The 17,885-nt window shown below is 41.1% G+C and overlaps 2 protein-coding genes across 2 annotated transcripts in view; one reads left to right on the top strand and one right to left on the bottom strand.

Annotated features, from left to right (window-relative positions):
* Nucleotides 1–5,360, top strand: part of LOC119417496 (cytosolic sulfotransferase 2) — a 6,372-nt gene extending 1,012 nt beyond the window's left edge. Inside the window, exons 2-8 of the mRNA XM_037684707.1 lie at nucleotides 1,648–1,844; nucleotides 1,939–2,067; nucleotides 2,142–2,242; nucleotides 3,370–3,496; nucleotides 3,581–3,678; nucleotides 4,765–4,939; nucleotides 5,056–5,360. Of these exons, the coding sequence (XP_037540635.1) occupies nucleotides 1,706–1,844; nucleotides 1,939–2,067; nucleotides 2,142–2,242; nucleotides 3,370–3,496; nucleotides 3,581–3,678; nucleotides 4,765–4,939; nucleotides 5,056–5,168 (882 nt within the window). The 5' untranslated portion in view covers nucleotides 1,648–1,705 and the 3' untranslated portion in view covers nucleotides 5,169–5,360. The remainder of the gene's footprint in view (nucleotides 1–1,647; nucleotides 1,845–1,938; nucleotides 2,068–2,141; nucleotides 2,243–3,369; nucleotides 3,497–3,580; nucleotides 3,679–4,764; nucleotides 4,940–5,055) is intronic.
* A 4,004-nt stretch (nucleotides 5,361–9,364) lies between these two features.
* LOC119416770 (proline-rich transmembrane protein 3) overlaps nucleotides 9,365–17,885 on the bottom strand; it is a 22,887-nt gene continuing 14,366 nt past the window's right edge. The window contains exons 2-4 of the mRNA XM_037683953.1: nucleotides 15,480–16,312; nucleotides 15,145–15,402; nucleotides 9,365–11,971 (exon numbers count right to left, since the gene is read on the bottom strand). Of these exons, the coding sequence (XP_037539881.1) occupies nucleotides 9,975–11,971; nucleotides 15,145–15,402; nucleotides 15,480–16,245 (3,021 nt within the window). The 5' untranslated portion in view covers nucleotides 16,246–16,312 and the 3' untranslated portion in view covers nucleotides 9,365–9,974. The remainder of the gene's footprint in view (nucleotides 11,972–15,144; nucleotides 15,403–15,479; nucleotides 16,313–17,885) is intronic.

Raw genomic sequence — 17,885 nt, 5'->3', positions numbered from 1 at the left:
AATGTATATATTATATAATGTATATATTGTATAATGTATATATTGTATAATGTATATATTGTATAATATATATTTTGTATAATGTACATTTTGTATAATGTATATATTGTATAATGTATATTTTGTATAATGTATATATTGTATAATGTATATATTGTATAATGTATATATTATATAATGTATATTTTGTATAATGTATATATTTATAATGTATATATTGTATAATGTAATGATTGTTCCATATTTAATCTATTGTATTGAAGTTTGGGGAAAAGCATGCAAAACAATTACAAACCCTATTTTTATTTTACAAAAAAAAGCCATAAGAATTATTAGTAGAAAGTGCTATGGTCACCCAACAAATATATTGTTTCATTATTAAGTTTATTAGTTAAATTTGTTAGGAAAGTATGATCCAGGAACACCTGGAGAGCTGGTGCAAAGAGAATAACCTTCACATCAATGTGAAGAAGACAAAGGAGATGATTGTGGACTTCAGAAGGAACAAAAACACCTACACCCCCCTGAACATAAGAGGATCTGCGGTGGAAGTGGTCTCCAGCTACAAGTACTTGGGTGTACACCTGAATGACAACCTCAGCTGGAGCAACAACACCACCAGCCTGATCAAGAAAGCTCATCAGAGACTCTACTTCCTCAGACGGCTGAGACGAGCTGGTCTGGGAAGCTCAGTCCTCACCTCCTTCTACAGGTGTGCAGTGGAGAGCATCCTGTGCTCCAGCATCAATGTGTGGCATGGAGGCTGCACAGCTGCAGAAAGAAAAGCTTTGCAGAGAGTGGTGAAGGCTGCACAGAAATCTGTCGGAATCAGCCTTCCCACCATCACAGACATCTACACCTCCAGATGCAAGAAGAGGGCCACCTGCATCATGAAGGACCCCACCCACCCAGCACACACACTTTTTGCCCCACTCCCCTCAGGAAGGAGGTTAAGGAGCATTAAGTGTAGAACCACTAGACTGAGGAACAGCTTCTACCCTGAGGCTGTTAGACTCATGAATCTCTAACTAGAATAATCACTGTGAAAAACCATATCATGTTGCTGCTGATCTGTTTCATGTTGCTGCTGATCTGTTTCAGTGTTGTTGTGTTCATGCGTGCACATCTGCTCACAGACTCATGTTCATGTTTGTGCTGATGTTCAATGTTTTATGTTATTAGTGCTTAGTGTATATTTAGTTGATGTTTTTCTTAGTTCATATCTTAGATGTTATTACTGTTTTTCTTAGACATTTTATTGTTGGATGTAACTGGGACCCTGCGTACATAATTTCGCTCCACCACATGTACCACATGAGGTGCGAATGACAATAAAGAAACTCTGACTCTGACACCATGTGAAGGATAGATATATTTTGTTTTCACTTTGGAGATGTTCAAGCCTGAGTTGTTGTTTTTTAAAGGTATTTTATTTTTAAATAAGGGGCAGATATTATAAGTTCTTCTTTCTGCATCCTTTTCATGCAATGTTTTGTTCGTTTTAAATGAATGAATAAATGAGATATTTTGCTAACAGTGAGGCACAGTTTCAAATGAAAATGATTTAAGCTTGAATTTCTTGATAAAACATAATTTGTCTTCAAATCTGTTCAGCTTGTTTCACTTGTGACGTTTTTATTGCTGTAGAAAGACTTTTCCTGCTGATCAAAGGTGTTTAAAGGATTTAAAGATACACCCAGCAGCGATGGAGTCACCTCCTCGACCTACTCTGTTCGACTTCCATGGAGTCTCCATGACCAGATTCTTCACCGACAACTGGGAAAATGTCCAGAAGCTCAAAGCAAGACCAGATGATGTTGTGTTAGCAAGTTATCCTAAAGCAGGTGGAGATTTATGGACTCATAACTTCATTAGCTTTCTGCCCGTTAACGAGTTTGATGGCTTCTAACTAAATGTAACTTTTGTCCCGTCTCCAAGGAAACACATGGGTCTCTTACATCCTGGACCTTCTGTATTGTGACGAGACAACGCTGGAGCAGCAGGACTCGGTCCCACTCTTCGATAAAGTGCCGTTCCTGGAGCTTTACCATCCTGGGTTCCCCAGCGGTGCGTTCGTTAACACGGTGGCGTTCGAGAGAGTGGCGTGTGGCTTTTCTGATGTCCTGACCTTTCTTTACCAGGAGTGGATGCCACGAATCACATGACCAAGTTTCCACGCATTATCAAGACGCACCTCCCGGTCCAGTTTCTCCCCCAGTCCTTCTGGGAGCAGAACGCCAAGGTTTGTAGACTGAATGTAAATTACAGATGTTGGTGCTCACGTGGTTCAGCAGGTGGAATGTCTGTGACAGGATTAAAAGCCTTGCATTTCTTAATGCATATTGCCCGCCACCTTTAATGTTACTGTTTGTAATTGAGATCATGAGCTGATGAGAATGATGGAGTTCTGTTCAAACCTGAAAAAATAATCTCACGCAGTCATTTGCTGTATGTGTTGTGAATGACTCAGCTTGGACCACATCGTGTTTTAGGTACAAATTTGTAAAAGTGGCTTAAGCGCTGATTAGCTACAGCTGCCATCTTGAATCATGGCTCTAAAACTTATAGAAAAATATGAATGAAGTGGGAATGCTTCGTGTTGAATGACTGTCCTGAAGAATCTTAATCTAAATAGTTAAAGTAAAAATAAGCAAAAGAGAGGCTAAAATGAGCAGAACACAAAACCTAAAGGCAGCAAAACAGTAGCTAAAATTACCAAAACCAATGCTAATCTAAAACACATGCTCTAATTAGCAAAAGAGTAACTAATATATTCAAATTAGATGTGTAAATTGGTAAAACAGATGCTAAAACTAAAATAAATAAATTCATAGTTAATAGTGGCAAAACAGTAGCTAAAAGCTAAAGGTAGCATTAGAACACAAAAGCAAGTATACTGAAGCAGATTTAAACTAAAACAATGTTATATTTAAGAAATTGTAATGTATTTCTATGGAACTACAATTTCAATAAAATTAAATGTTTTGAAAAGTGTAAAAGTTACAAAAACAAAAGTTAAAGCACACTTTTATGAGCTGAACATTTGGTTATATGAATGATTAAAATAACAAAAAGCTAAAGCTGACTCAACATTTACATTATTTGTTGTAGATGTTCATCCTATGATTAACTTTAAACAGTTTCATTAAAATCGGTCCACTGGTTCATGAGACATTTTACTAACACTACACACAAGTGAACACAAAAGCAAAAGCATGATTGCCCTCCTTTTGGTTTCTTGGATGTAGGAAATGAATGAGTGTTGCTTCGAATGGGTGACAAGACCTTTTGTGGGACCTGAACAGGGTCAAAAGGTGAAGAGAACGCACATCCAAGAGTTGTTTTTCTGTCCTTTCCATGTGGCTGCAGATAGTCTACGTGGCTCGCAACGCCAAAGACTCGGCGGTGTCGTATTTCCATTTTGATCGCATGAACAAGGCCCAGCCGGAGCCTGGTGACTGGAGCAGTTTCCTCCACAGATTCATGGAGGGGCAAAGTGAGCGTCAAACTGAAAGCGTTAATCACTGAAAATACAAAAGCTTATCGCATTTCTCAAAGTTTGCCTGATATTTTCTGTCAGTGGTGTTTGGTTCCTGGTACGAACACGTGACTGGCTGGTGGGAGAAGAAACAGACCAGCTCCAACATCCTGTTTTTGTTCTACGAGGATCTGATTGAGGTGGGTGTAATTAAGCGTTTGTATGTGTGTGGTTGTAAAAAAAAAAAACTTCAGCCTCAACTGTTTACTTTCTGAGACTTTCATTACAATCAGTCCAGTAGTTCATGGGATACTTGACACCATTGCTCAGCCATAATAATAATAATAATAATAATAATAATAATAATAATAATAATAATAATAATAATAATAATAATAATAATAATAGCACTACCGTAATTTCCGGACTATAGAGCACAACCAAATATAAGCCCCGCACACTAAATTTTTAATTTTTTTTAAAGTGTACATTTATTAGCCACGCTTGTGTACAGTATGAGCCACGGATGTCCAACTTATAACGAGACATTTACGCAGAAAGTTTTTAAAAACTTTTAATTAAATATGTACCGGTAACATACACAAAGACGTACAGTGTTTTTTTCTGAACAATGCCTTTAACACAGCTGGTTCAAAGATAGTTAAAAAAAAATCAGTAGCTTATCAGGAAAAGTCACTGATCGCAATGTTCATCTTCCGCACTACAAACACTAAAGTCTTCTTCTTCAGCGTCACAATTGAACAACCTCAGAAAAACTTAATCACACTCGTTCTCGGTTTCTTTCGTTGTGGAAAAAAAATTCAGTAGCCTACCAGGAAGTCATTGATTGCTATCTTCATATTTTTCCTGTTTCAAGCTTGTGTTTCACGGAGCAAAGTTGCTCTGCGCATGCAGGGGAGTCCCCCCTCACATGCTCTGCACATGCTTTTCCCCCCCTCCACGTTCTCTCCTCCCCGTTCCGTTGGTTTGACTGTGACCTGTTCAGTAATTTCATTGGCCATTTTTTTTCTTTACCTTTATTTATACAGGTAGTCTCATTAAGCTGCGAGGACCCACCCCACAAGAGAGGCATGTATTGGGCAGCTATGTGAGCACCCGGGTGTGATTAAGCTAAATGTTTTTGGCGGCAGGAAGCTCGTTAGCTCATCAAAACAATCAACCAAAAAATAAAGATCCATAAATTGGCCGCAGACACGGGGTTCAAAACTTGTGAAAAAGTAGCGACTTATAGACCAGAAATTACGGTAATTGTTTTATTTTTGCAGGATTTTGCTGGGGAACTGAATCGTCTCTGCTCCTTCCTGGGACTGTCTCCGAGCGCGGAGAAGAAGAAACACATAACAGAAAAGGTTCTGTTTGACAACATGAAACGTAACAAGATGGTGAACGGGTCGACAGACGAAGTCTTCGACTTGAGCATCTCTCATTTCATCCGCAAAGGTTACACACATTCCTCTCTACGTGAGACGTTTTTGAAGTAAAGCAATAAAGGAAACTGACAGAATACTATGAATTAATTTTTTTACGGTTGTTTTGTTTTTTCGTTCTACTTTTAGGAAACGTTGGCGACTGGAAGAATCACTTCACTGTCAAACAGGATGAGGAGTTTACTGAAGACTACAAGAGGAAGATGAAAACCACGGACCTTTGTTTCCGCACTGTTCTGTAGTCTGTCTTCTGTCCACTAATGGCCCAAACATTAAAAAAGAAAGGCCTAGTATCCCTTGATGGGATCTGTTTTGCACATTTCATGCTGAGTTTTAAAGTGAGTCATACAGAGAAATGAGGTGTCAACGTTTTGATCAAATCTTGAAAATAATATTTTATTACTACTAATACCATAGCATCAAAATTTAGCCCAGTATCTGTAATACTGACTGAGTTATAGCCACTGTTCTTCTGACTAATGTGATTAGCTGTGGTGGCCATCTTGATATGGATTTGTTTCAAAAGTGAATCAGTTGTAGAGCCAGTGATTACTTCATGAAAGTTTCATCAAGACAAGTTCATGACATATTTTGCTAACAGATGAACATCGTTGAAGCCAACATTTAATGTAGGCCTACTGTTTTAAGCACAGATGTTTAAAAGGAGTAACACTTGGACCATGTGACTCTCAGCTACAACATACAAACATTTTAGCACAGCGTCGAGGTAATGTGTATTATTTGCACCCACCATGCTCCATATCTTTCTGTCCTGTGTTAAAGTGTATATAACACATGTAACAGTCTACGTCAGTAACAGAAGGAACTAGTTTTCTTATCCTCAAGGTTTCATTGATGTTAGAGTTGAAGTGATATGGTGGCGAGCAGAGTCCTCGACTCAGATCCACTCCTTCCTGTCTGCAGCGGACCTTTGGATGACGGCTCGGACATGGAGGGAGGAGCTGAGGCCTGGGCTGGAGGTTATTCTATAAAATATAAAACTAACTTGTCCGGTTCAGGAAGTTAGAGCAGGTCATGGTTTCAAACGGATGAAGGCACTGATTAAGAGGGTGATCTTGTAAATTGCATGTTCTATGAATGCTGGACTGCTCGAAAGCTTTGTAATAAATCAGAACTACAACTCGGTCTGTTTGGAAATATCCTTTTTTTTTTTCCCACGACAACAGCATTTGTAAAATTTACACTTTTACAGATACATGATAATAATCATGACAGCACGAAGATTTTAGGCATACTAGTATTTATTTGAATCCAGACGTCAGAAGCAGAAATACAAATGGTTGACCAAATGAACGAATGGTTCCAGGAGCTAAATAAACAGATGAAACTAAAACACTGCACTTCTTCAAGGTGTCTACAGAGACGGCACCGGGCACGCCGGATAGATTTTATATGGTGCGTGCTGCTTTTTGGACAACGCTGAGGCTGCAGGAGGAGCCATGAACTGACCGTTGGGATGTAGACAGCAACAAAAGTCCAGACTACTGTAAAAAACTTCTCAAGTCAAATATTTCACATCACCAAACGTAACCAGACATCTAGTCATGGAACAGATACAACAAAAGCTGTTTGATTACAATGTTCATCTAACTTCAGGGTTTTGTTTTAGTTCACGCTGGAATAAAATCCTTCAAATGTAATGACTTTGGAAGGAACCGCTGGGCTTGTTTTGTTGATTTGTTTTTGGGAGCAGTAAGAGTTTAAAAAATATATATACTGTAATTAAAATACTAAATACTTTTAAAAAAAAACATGACATATTTTTTATGTTTTTGTCATGAATTAAAAACAACGAAAACATGAAGCAGGATGTAAAATATGCTAAAAGAGTTGCATTATTGTCACAAAATGGAGCACAGAAGGTTTTCATCCAACTTATTTGGTCAAGTATCAAATCACAACATGGTCTTAAAAACGAAACATCTGCTCAGTTTAAGAGTTATTAGGAGTTTCTGCATAAAATTAATACGTCAATATTTGAAGTTGCTAAAGTTGCTTTGTGTTAATCTTTAAAATAAAGCTGTGAAATTCAAAAGGTGCATACGTGTGCAGAAGAAACTGTAAAAAGAAACACAAAGACTAGAGAAATGTTTTTGGTGAACAGATGCATAAAACTATGTGTAGATTTCACTGCTTGCAGTTCCCACGTCACGCAAGACCCTGAAGTTACAAATACCGTATTTTTCGGCCTGTAAGTCGCAGTTTTTTTTGCATAATTTACACGCCCTACGACTTACATACTGAAGCGACTTATTTATGTTTTTTTCCATATTTATAAACCAATTTTTGACTGAGATATGACCATTTTCATTCATTCTGACATTGAAAATATTGAACACTACCATTTTCAGCCGCTAGATGGCAGTCGAGTATAATGGTATGCCGTTGTGTCATGTAATAGGTAAAAGTGGCTATTAATGACACAATCAGCTTGCCATAACCTGTCACCTTCGTCCAGCTCGCTTGGAGCAACTGTCAAATCAGCTTCATTTCACTGCTCCGCCCCGGCGAAATGTAGCTGATTTAACCATTAAAGTGCATTTATTAAGTAAAAGTTCAACTGAAACACATCTTTTCTATAAAGTCGAGCAAACAAATAATTGTTTTAGGTGGTTATCTTGTTAAATTTCAAAGAAACGAGCAGCATTCCTCCTTCCTGATTTCCTCCCACTGCGTTCTCCCGGAGCACCGAAGCAACGAACACGGTTGAAATGCAGCTAATTTGACCATTGAAGTGCATTTATTAAGTAAAAGTTCAACTGAGACACACCTTTACTATAATTCTGAGCAAACAAATAATTGTTTGTAGGTGGTTATCTTGTTAAATTTCAAAGAAATGCACAGCAAGTCGTCCCTCTGCGCGCTCCTGCTTCCACGTATCGCCGTTTGAAATACATCTGCAGAATTCAAAAAGATGTGACTTTTAAAGTCCTTTGATTAAGGAAAAGTTAGACTGAGACACACCCTTGCTATAATTTCAAGCAAACAAATAACTGTATTTAAGTGTCAATCTTTTAAAATTCTTATTAAAGTCGTCCTGTGCACACTCCCGCGGGCGCCATTTGGCAGCCAATTGATTTTTGGCACAACACCGGCCCACATTTACGGGATGTCAGCGGTGACACATAACAGATGCGACTTATACGGCGAAACGACTTATTAATGCTTTTTTCCACTTTATTAGACATATTTGGACTGAAGCAACTTATTGGGCGGTGCGACATGTACGGCGAACAATACTGTAAAGTCTTATTGTCTTCATACTTCAGTCTGATTGGATGGTAACCTGTCAATCACAAACCCGCCTGTCCAGTCAGAGGCGTAGCCTTCAGCTTTACTGGAGCCCTAAAGAGTAAAATCCATTTTAACATCTATAAATGCTGAGTTTTAAACCAATTTTCCTTCTTGTAGCTGTAAAAATGTTCATTAAATCACACTTTAGTTTTAGTGTATTATGTAACTTCCCTTTTATTTATACAAATCTAAATCTTTTCTGTGTATGCGCTGAAGATTTTCAAAGAGTTATTTACAACTTCCAACTTTGCAAATTCACAATCTCAAATTCTAATTTGAACCTACTACTTCAAATTGTACTTCACAGTTGCAGCAATGACTGTTTTAAATACGTCATTTATTCACGGACACTTAAAAAAACCATAGTATTTACATCGTTTCATCACATGTTTAAAATATATTAGTAAAATACTTCCGTCTAGAGTACCGGTAAGTGCTCTGTTGTTAAGGTTTAGGATTAGAGCTCTGGGGTTCATGCCAAGCCAGACTTGTACGTTGCAGCCCTGCAAAGTTGTGTAGCACTTAGTTAAATATCAAACAGATTCAATGCACAGTAACTGTTCGAATTCGGCAAAAATGCACTAAGAGGCATCATTTACGAATGGTTTTTGATCCCACAAGCTTCATCTGCAGCAAGTTAACATGATAAAAATGCAATAACATCATAGGTCAAGCTCAGTATGGTGTTTGACAAATTCATCAGCGGCTATTTAACAAGGTTGAGTCAGGTCCTCTGGACAGGTTCTTCTTTGTTGAAAAAATCTTCAACAAGCTGTCTTATAAACAGCCAAGAGTTTGTTGCAGCTCCTCAGACTGAAGGTCTTTTAGATAAAAGACGAAACATTTCAACAAAGAATAGCCTGACCTGACTCAACCTTGTTAAATGTATCTACCTGGATTATTAAGCATGCATCAGGATATCATCAGCTGCTAATTTTATCCTCAGGAGCCTTTTCCACACGTGAACATGCGCCTACAAACGAGCCATGTCTGGTTTCTGTTTACCGTCTGCATCTGTACGTTACCAGCTTTAACGCACAAGGCAAACCAAAAACAGCTGCAGGAAGATAGGACGTAATATACTCTACAGCTGTCACCATGACAACAAATGCAAAGACACTAGAGAGAGAGAACAGCAAAGAAACCAACTGCATATGGCACATTTTATATCACAAAAGCAAACAGAACAAACTTCAAGAAACTCACATCCAATGATATGCCGACAAATGATTTGAAACAAAACGAGCAATGAGACCTAAAGGACAGGCAATCACATTACAGGGAGTTGAACAGCTTTTCTATTTCATACAGTGTGGAGGGAACTAGTCCAGGTTTCGAGCGCAGATCTACTGAAGGGCTTGTTTAGTGAAACAGATGTAGTTTGGGTCCCTGAAAACTCAACATCAGACCAACAGGTCATGTGCAAGAGATGACTGAAAAAATGTCTGCGTGTTGTTTATCTGTGCTGTATTTCCCAGTTTTGCTTCACTAGTGCGAGTTAAGAAAACCTGTTCCATGGCCCACTTGGTAAATCCTCTAACGATATAAAAGGCAGCTAGACAATAAGTTTAGGACTCACTACCTAGATCTATATTTATATACTTTGTGTATTTCCTCTTTCAAAAATAAGGATTTTGAATCTCAGACTATCGTTTTTTTCTTCAGAAGTCTTGGTCTGATACAGAAGTCAATAAATGAAGTGCAGTCGATGGTCTTAATGTTCAGGGTTTGGTTCAGAGGTCAATAATTTCACTGCTCACGCTGGCAGAATCGTCGTGTCGACTGACCTCCAGGTAACTGCGTGACCCTGCTGGCCTCCCTGACCTTCCTCGCACTCGTTCGGAGTCGGGGGTTATAAAGGGCCGTGTGTCATCCACTTCGTCCTCCCCCAGATTCCCTGTTGATGTTCTATATGGACGAAGTGACACCGGGCAGGACACCGATGAGGGTACACATGCTACGCTGTTCCCACCCCATCTGTGACCCTGGTGAGATGGTGTGGGCGGAGCAGTCACCTGCCTGCTAGGCACACTGCTGAGAATGCTGCCCCCCAGTGGCATGGAGGACTCTGTTGGGGCTTCGCTGCTCTCAGAAAGCAGCTGAGGGTCACTGTTTCTGCGGAGCCAACCCCCTTGGCTGATCCCTGAACCCGGGGAAGGAGATGGCGAAGTTTGGTTTACAGGATGAAAAAGACTCCCCCCTTCGAGCAAGTGTTCTCTATGCAGCGCCTCATCGATGCTGCGAGTCAGGTTGATGGGAGAGGGAGGTCGCAGGTCAAACTCATAGAAAGACAGGGACGTATCCTTATCCTGATCCAGACTGCCACTCACGGAGCGCTGCGGCGGCTGACCTAGAGTCTGCAGTCTCAGCGGTGGTCCAGAGGAATCATCAGCTGTGCCTCGTTCTGCAGAGTGCCCGCCATTGTTCTGTCCATGGTTGTTGTCTTTGACGCAACGTGCCTGTGCAGCATTCTGGTCATGGTCTTGGTTCCTTATGAGACTCTTGCGGATATCAGCTCCAGGATGCTCCTGGCCAGCCCAGTTGTTAGGCACCTCCCCCACACCTCCCACGCCATTACTGTCAGACTTTCTGCAGGGCTTCCCCCGCAGGCTTTGGACTATCTTAGACCAGCATGTATGTCTTTGGGGTGAGCCTACAGATTGACCAGGGGATGGTAGATCACCTGTTGCTCTGCTGTCTTGCACTCCTTCCTCCCTTCTCCTGCATCTCACAGGTCTCCAGAACACCCATGAAGCCAGAATTAGGAGGGAAAAACCCCAGACCAGTTCCAGGAGCCGTGCCCAGAAGTGCACAAGCCACCAGCCCCAGTTAAAGTGGGTCCAATCTCCTAAGAATCCATAAAGCCACATAGAAGCATGGACATGCAATCCACAGCACAAAGCTCCAAGAACTGCACACATCGCCAACACTCTTCCCAGAATGACTCCTGTTCTCTGGCTCCCTGTCCAAGCCTTCCTCCCAGTCTCTTCAGGGACTCCGTGGTGTGGAAGAGGAGGGCAGCGTATATGTGGAAACACATAGCACAGAAATCCTAAACAGAGAGCCAGGCCCCAACACAAGGACAGGACCTGCAGCGTGATGGGCACCACAGGAGACAGAGCTGGAGACAGCAGGTCAACAGCCAGCAGCAGGGTGCACTGTAACACTGTCAGTACAGCCACCAGGGGAGGGCGCTCTAAAGTTGAAGGCAACATACTCACTCCTGCCACCCTGAGTGCAAGCAGTGCCAGAGCTGCCTGCGTCCACACCAACAAGTGCAGCGGCAGGTTGTAGAGGGCTGTAACGGCAGGGCGAGGGAGGAATTTTCGTGTGCCATAGGGGTCGATGAAAAAGAGAGCTGCCCTGAGGCCTCCAACAAGAAACAAAAGAACGTTGGCAAGTGCCAGAGCGCCTCGATGAGGACAGTTTGCACCAGGTGACAGCATGAGGCCAAGGGCAGCTCCAGCAAAAAGAAGAAGAAAAAGGCTTGCTGTGCCATAGACGTGAAGTTCCCAGGCCAAAGCCAACGTTTGGCTCAGATCTCCCCAGTAAAGAAGTGCGCCGTTGTTTGAAGGCCTCACACTGGGGGAGGGAGATGGGATCAAAGTGGAATAGGGAGCTTGGTACGGATGTCCCAGAAGAAGAGAGCGGTTCCTCTCAGCCTGGTATGTGGGGCTGAATCTTGAACGGATGACAGGAACAACACCGGTTGGACGGACAGAAAAGGGTTCTGGAAGAAAAGAAAACACTTGGTTTATACATGTTTGAACTCACATGTTAAATTGATCATTTTATCTATTTGAAAAACAATGAATGTATAAAAGTGCATGTGGCACCATAAAGAGCCACTAGAAGGCAGTAGTTAACTAATAAAAGTACAGTCATCTTAACCTTTCAGCTGTTTGGAGCAAATTAGCTCTGCTAAGATCTATACACGCTTACTAAAGCAGACACATTAACTAAATATTATATGATCTCTTATTATCATTTTAAATAAAATTAATATCTGTTAAATTTCTTTTTTTTTCTTTAAAGAATCTGAAATGTTAATATCAACAGAAATACAGTAATTTAGCTGCACATGTCCTAGTATGTAAACAACAAACCTTAATAACAACCAATGTGTGGCCATCAGATATTCTATCATGTACCAAAAATAAACGCACAACAGCTAAAATCACACAACCCAAAACTCGTAACATGTTGAAACATCGTTTCACGGTGACCATCCTTGTTATTGTAATAAACACATCTGATGGACAGTGGTTCAGCTGAACTGTCTGTGTGACCTAACTGGATTATATAATTAATCAGAACATCTTTATTATGCAACGCAGCGTGCAGCACCACTGTAGTGTGACACAACGATGTCTGCACACAATTTTAGAAATATGTGATACAAAACTGTTATGAGAAGAAAAAATGTGTAACATTTTACTTTGTATTGTTTTATGATTATTTGTACTATGATCATAATAAACCACTGAAAGCTTTGCAGTACCCTGAACAATAAAAATGACACACATAAAAACATAAATTAATTAAAAAAAAAAAAAGACTATTTGAAGTTTAACCTTTAAAATATTATTATTTTATGAATTAACACAAACAAAGGGTGTTACGAGCATGCCAGTAATAGTGAACTTGTAAATTTTGGGGTTTGGGGTATCTAAATGATGGGTTTTTAGAAATATCAACGTTTTTAACTTAACAGAATGTGTCCAAGTAATAATCCAGGTAAAACACAGCACAGTTCAGTCAGGTCCTCTGGATGGTTTCTTTGTGTTGAAACGTTTCGTCTTTCATCCAAAAGACTTCATCAGTCCAAGGAGCCACAACAAACTCAGTCTTATAAATAGCACCTTCACATAGTGGGTCAACCAGTTTGATGGTGATAAGATGGTTTCCGGAGTCAACTCGTCTGAGGCAGCTATAACCAAAGTGTTTGGTCAAATCCAACTTTTTTTGGAGGGGGGTGGATTTATTACCTGGAGTATTGCGCATGAACTTTGATGTTTTGAACCACTTTGGCCATAGCTGCCTCAGACAAGTTGACGGGGGGCAAGGTGGACTCCAGAAACCATCTTATCACCATCAAACTGGTTGACCCTCTATGTGAGTGTGCTGGTTGTGGGAATGAGTTTGTTGTGGCTCCTCGGACTGATGAAGTCCTGTGGATGAAAGATGAAACATTTCAACAAAAAGACACCGTCCAGATGACCTGACTGAACTGTGCTGGACTAACAGAATGTAGAATGACTTTATTCAACAACTCAAACCTTCAGTGACTTGAAGTAACTCTTCCCTGAACAGAAGACTGTGAGGCTGACACTGATTAATGGCTCACTCCAACACGTTCCACTCCATGGTTCTCTCCCTCACTCCGTTTCTCCTGGTTCTCTCTCACACACTTCTCGGCATGAAGTGACCACCGCAGATCGCAAACACGCTTCTTTATTTACATAAAGAAATGTTTTACTTCCTCCCTTCAGACTCCCCCCCCACCCCCCCAACAGGAACAGGATCCAGACACATTCCAGATGTGTGGGTCACATTACACAGCTGGGCACACTTAGGCTTACCCACACCCCTCTGTTTTTTCTTTTAAAGACACACACCCTTCTCATGGAATGAATTAAAATTCAAATATCCTGTTAATGAACTTCTTTTACAAAAGAGGACTCACATGTGAACTGTACCTCTATCACTGAGTGTCAAGGGTGACAATAAGTTTGGGCTAATGGCCAAACCAGTGTCAGGTTTGTATCCATCATGTGTTCATGGGAAAATTATTTTCATAGGCGTTGCTAAAACAAATACAATCAATGACACAAACGACGCTCGTTGTTTGAATTACCTCAGTTTAGTCTAATTGCATCTGGAACGCCTCAAAATGTGGAGTTTATTGTTGTAAATTTCAGAATACGTTCTGAGCATGGACGTTCTCAGATAGCTCGACTGAATTTAAAAAAAACAGGGAGGATGAAATGTTTCTGTGCTGGATCCTGACTTCCTTATGTTTCCTGTTTCTTATGGAGCTCTTTGTCACAGTTACTGTTTGTTGTGATCGTTCATGTCCAGCATCGTGTGTTAGCTGCCCCGCAGCAAAAAGATTTCATGAACAATTAGATTCTTTAATGCGACGATTTCTTGGCAGACAGGCCTGAGAGGCAGAAAGCGGGCCTGACGCATGGTCTCCTTGGTGCTCCTGAGCGCAGCTGCTTTTACTCGGGAGCGTCAAGTTTATGCAGAACATTTTTGAGTTTCATTCCAGTTTTGGAAAAGATCACTGAATTAGGTCAAACTGATAAATCAAATTCTTAACAGAAGAAAATGTGTGTATAAAATGTTATTCCAATCAAAATCACGGATATGGCTTCTTTTAGTGCTATAAACTGTTTAAAAGTCGTTGCCAAGTTGTGGTCCGGGTATCAAAGAAAATTGTCCATGTGCCAAATGTGTCAAGTTTTCCTTCTCTATTTACTTTTCCCCTTCCTTCAGCTCTTTCTGTCTGCATCTGGCTTTCATTGCTACATCACTTCACTGCTTTTTATGCGTCTACCTTTTGTTTCGCTACACGTTTACCCACCCTGTCTGTTTTCTCATCTATATTCATGGAAGTCCCCCCCACCCCATAGCTTTACATTCTTTCTTACAGTATATCCCTTCTCTCGCCTGAATTCCTACCCACCTCCTCTTTGACCCTTTACTTTTGTCGCTCGCCGTGTCTACCCTTTACAAATGCAACCCCACTTTCCATGGAAAAGTAACTCTGCTTTCCCTCCTTTGAAGCCTCCTTTTTAAATTCCTCCAGTAAAACAGCCCAGCTGTATAAATAAGTCTGCTCCAAACGATCAGAAGAGAGAAAACTTTCAAACTGCTCTGAACCCTCTTGTTTCTTACCGCTCCTTGAAGGCTGTACAGTTGTATGTCTTCCTGTTGGCGTGGTTCTGCTGCTTTGCCTCGTTGTGGTTCCATCTCCCGTCTGCGTCGTGCCGAGCTCACCTGTCGCAGATGTGTGGGCCACATGTGCTGTTGAGGTGTTTAGATGCAAACTAGTCTGGCTTTGGCCCGGAACAGGTTGCCCTGCCATCCGTGGCTGTTGCTCAGTAGAGTTGGACGATGTCGCAGCAGTGGAAGGACTGCTGACTGCCAACTTACCTACAAGTGTGAGGAAAATTTCACATTAGAGACAAGATATGAGATTTTCATCTAAACTTCTTACGGACCTGTCCAACCTGTGAAAGTCTTCAGAGTTGTCACAGAGGGCAGTGGGGCGTTTCTCTCAGGTTGTGTTGAAGAGGTTGCACTGGTTGTAGTCAGAACAGTCTGCGGTTCAACAGGTGGGTTTATTCCATCACCAACTTTAGATGTCATGGTCTGCGCCTGTGGTCGGTACTGTGCCATTTCATCACCAGCTGTTGGTGTACGATGAGGCCATTCCTGCTGGACAAACTCTTCTGCTGGACTTCTGCCTGATCCCAACCCATCTTCTGTCTCTTTATCTGGTCCTTCTGTTGGATTCCCTTTAGCCTTTTTGTCTTCTGCAGACTCACCAACAGAAGGTAAAGTGGACAAAGTCAGGCCTTTTTCGGCGTCTTCCCTCTTTGATAAATCTCTGCCGAAAGCTAAACTGGCTGTGTCCGTCCTCGATCTGGAGGCAGCTGGTTGGACCGTAGCATGTGCTCTGCTAGGACTTTGTGTTGAAATAGTAAAAATGGGAAAAGGATCGAACTGTGTCATTGGATGGTCGGGCCGTTCCTCCTGTTCCACCATGTTCGTAGTTGTTAATTTGTCCCGTACTGTCACTCTGACGGGAACATCACTGCGTCCTCTGGAAGGCAAAGAGGGCCAGAAGCGAACGGTCTGCTTTGTGGGCGCAGGTGAATTGTTTGGCAGATCCAACGCAGGGAAGGAGGAGGAGAAGCCAATGATGGTCTGGGCATCAGACAAAGGGAGGAAGGAGAGGAGCAAAGCTGGGAACAGGAGGGACACGGGAGCCATGTTCCACCGAGCGGTGCTGTCTCAGGCCTTCGTGAAGTCTCAGGCTGGTCGTCACAGCATCCTTCCACTGTTGAGAACGACAAGTAGTTACATGATGCATTTTTGAGCTATTAGCCAAACAGAATTTATTCTCTGATATTTTTTACAAAAATCACTTTTTTTTAATTAAAATTGGATATTTTAGCTATAGTGTCATGATGGATTTATTAACTGTCGTCGTGAAAGGGAGGACATAATGTAATTACCTGTGTCTGTGTGCTTTTTAGTTAAATATCTCTTGAACCGCTGACATTAATAAAACCCTCAAAAAGTTTGTTTACAGCTGATTAACGTTGGAGTCAAGATGGCATAACTAATTTATGCTAATTTAGCTCAGTGTTATTGTACTAGTTACCAAAAGCGTGCTCAAACTGAACTCACGAGACTGTGTAAATCATTAAGTATGTCTGGTTATCTATAATTTAAGCGGTGCCTGTTTCAGCCTTGCATCAACTCCAGGTGAGCTACCTGAGCATGACACGGACAAACTCACAGATATTTGGTTTCAGAGCGCGTTACGTATGCTGCCACACATGAACGCACAAAGACCTCAGCTTCTGAGTTCAAACATGCTGCACAATAAAAATAATCAGGCCAAATACAAAAAAGAAGGGAGTCACAGATGGTTTGTTCAGTGACAGATGGGTACCTTCATTTGCTTTTTTTTTTTCTTGCATTGATGCCATAAAAATGTCTTTGAGAACTATTTCTCTACTCCAAACAGTCTTTATTTTGTTCTATAGCAAGACTTTTTAGGGGAATGATATTTTGTCCTTGTTGGGTGTGTGCGTGCAGATTCATGTAGATCTGCTGACAGAACATCTCTTGTATCACTAGATAGAGATTTAAAAAGCCTCTCAAAGTGTAATCACTGGATGTACATCTACAACTGATTCACTTTTGGAGCCACGTTCAAGACGGCCGCCACAGCAAAGGGGCTGCAAACAACAGAAAGGCTGTAACTCTGCCAAGTTCGCAGATATTGCATTAAAACATGGCGTCAAAATAGATGAGTCATCTCCAACACACAATTCTTGACGACTGATCACACACACTCTGCTTTTAAATCTTAGCAGAGGTAGACACCAGGACGTTTTCCAGGCTGTCCAGAGGACAAACTCTTGACAAAATCTGGTTGTCCATCAAAATGTTGGGTTATCAGCAACGTTTACAATAAAGAAGGCAAAAAAAATACATAAATAAAAAAATCAAGAACATTTTTAAATATATTAAGTAGTATATTTTATGTACTATATATAAAGTTTACCATATATATATGTGTTCTCAGTCAGCCATCTTGTGGCCTGCTATTTCCAAACTCCTGAGTGGCCGACTCTTTCAGGAACTGCTCGAGTGGAACTTCCTCATCCTCTTCCTCATCAGGCTTTGCAAGAGAGGCACTCGCAGTGTATTTAACAATTAAAGCAAAAAATATATTTTTCCTGAAAAATGTTCTACACCCACAGGTTGCTCAAGCAGCATCTACATATAGAAAAAGCTCAAGATTTCAGCTCATGTTGTAATTTCGCATCCATCCATCCATCCATCATCCAGCCATCCATCCATCCATCCATCCATCCATCCATCCATCCATCCATCCA

Source organism: Nematolebias whitei, chromosome 11 (assembly GCF_014905685.2).
Source record: "Nematolebias whitei isolate Nwh7 chromosome 11, NemWhi1, whole genome shotgun sequence".
NCBI lineage: Eukaryota > Metazoa > Chordata > Actinopteri > Cyprinodontiformes > Rivulidae > Nematolebias > Nematolebias whitei.
This window is presented reverse-complemented; position numbering and strand designations above follow the sequence as displayed.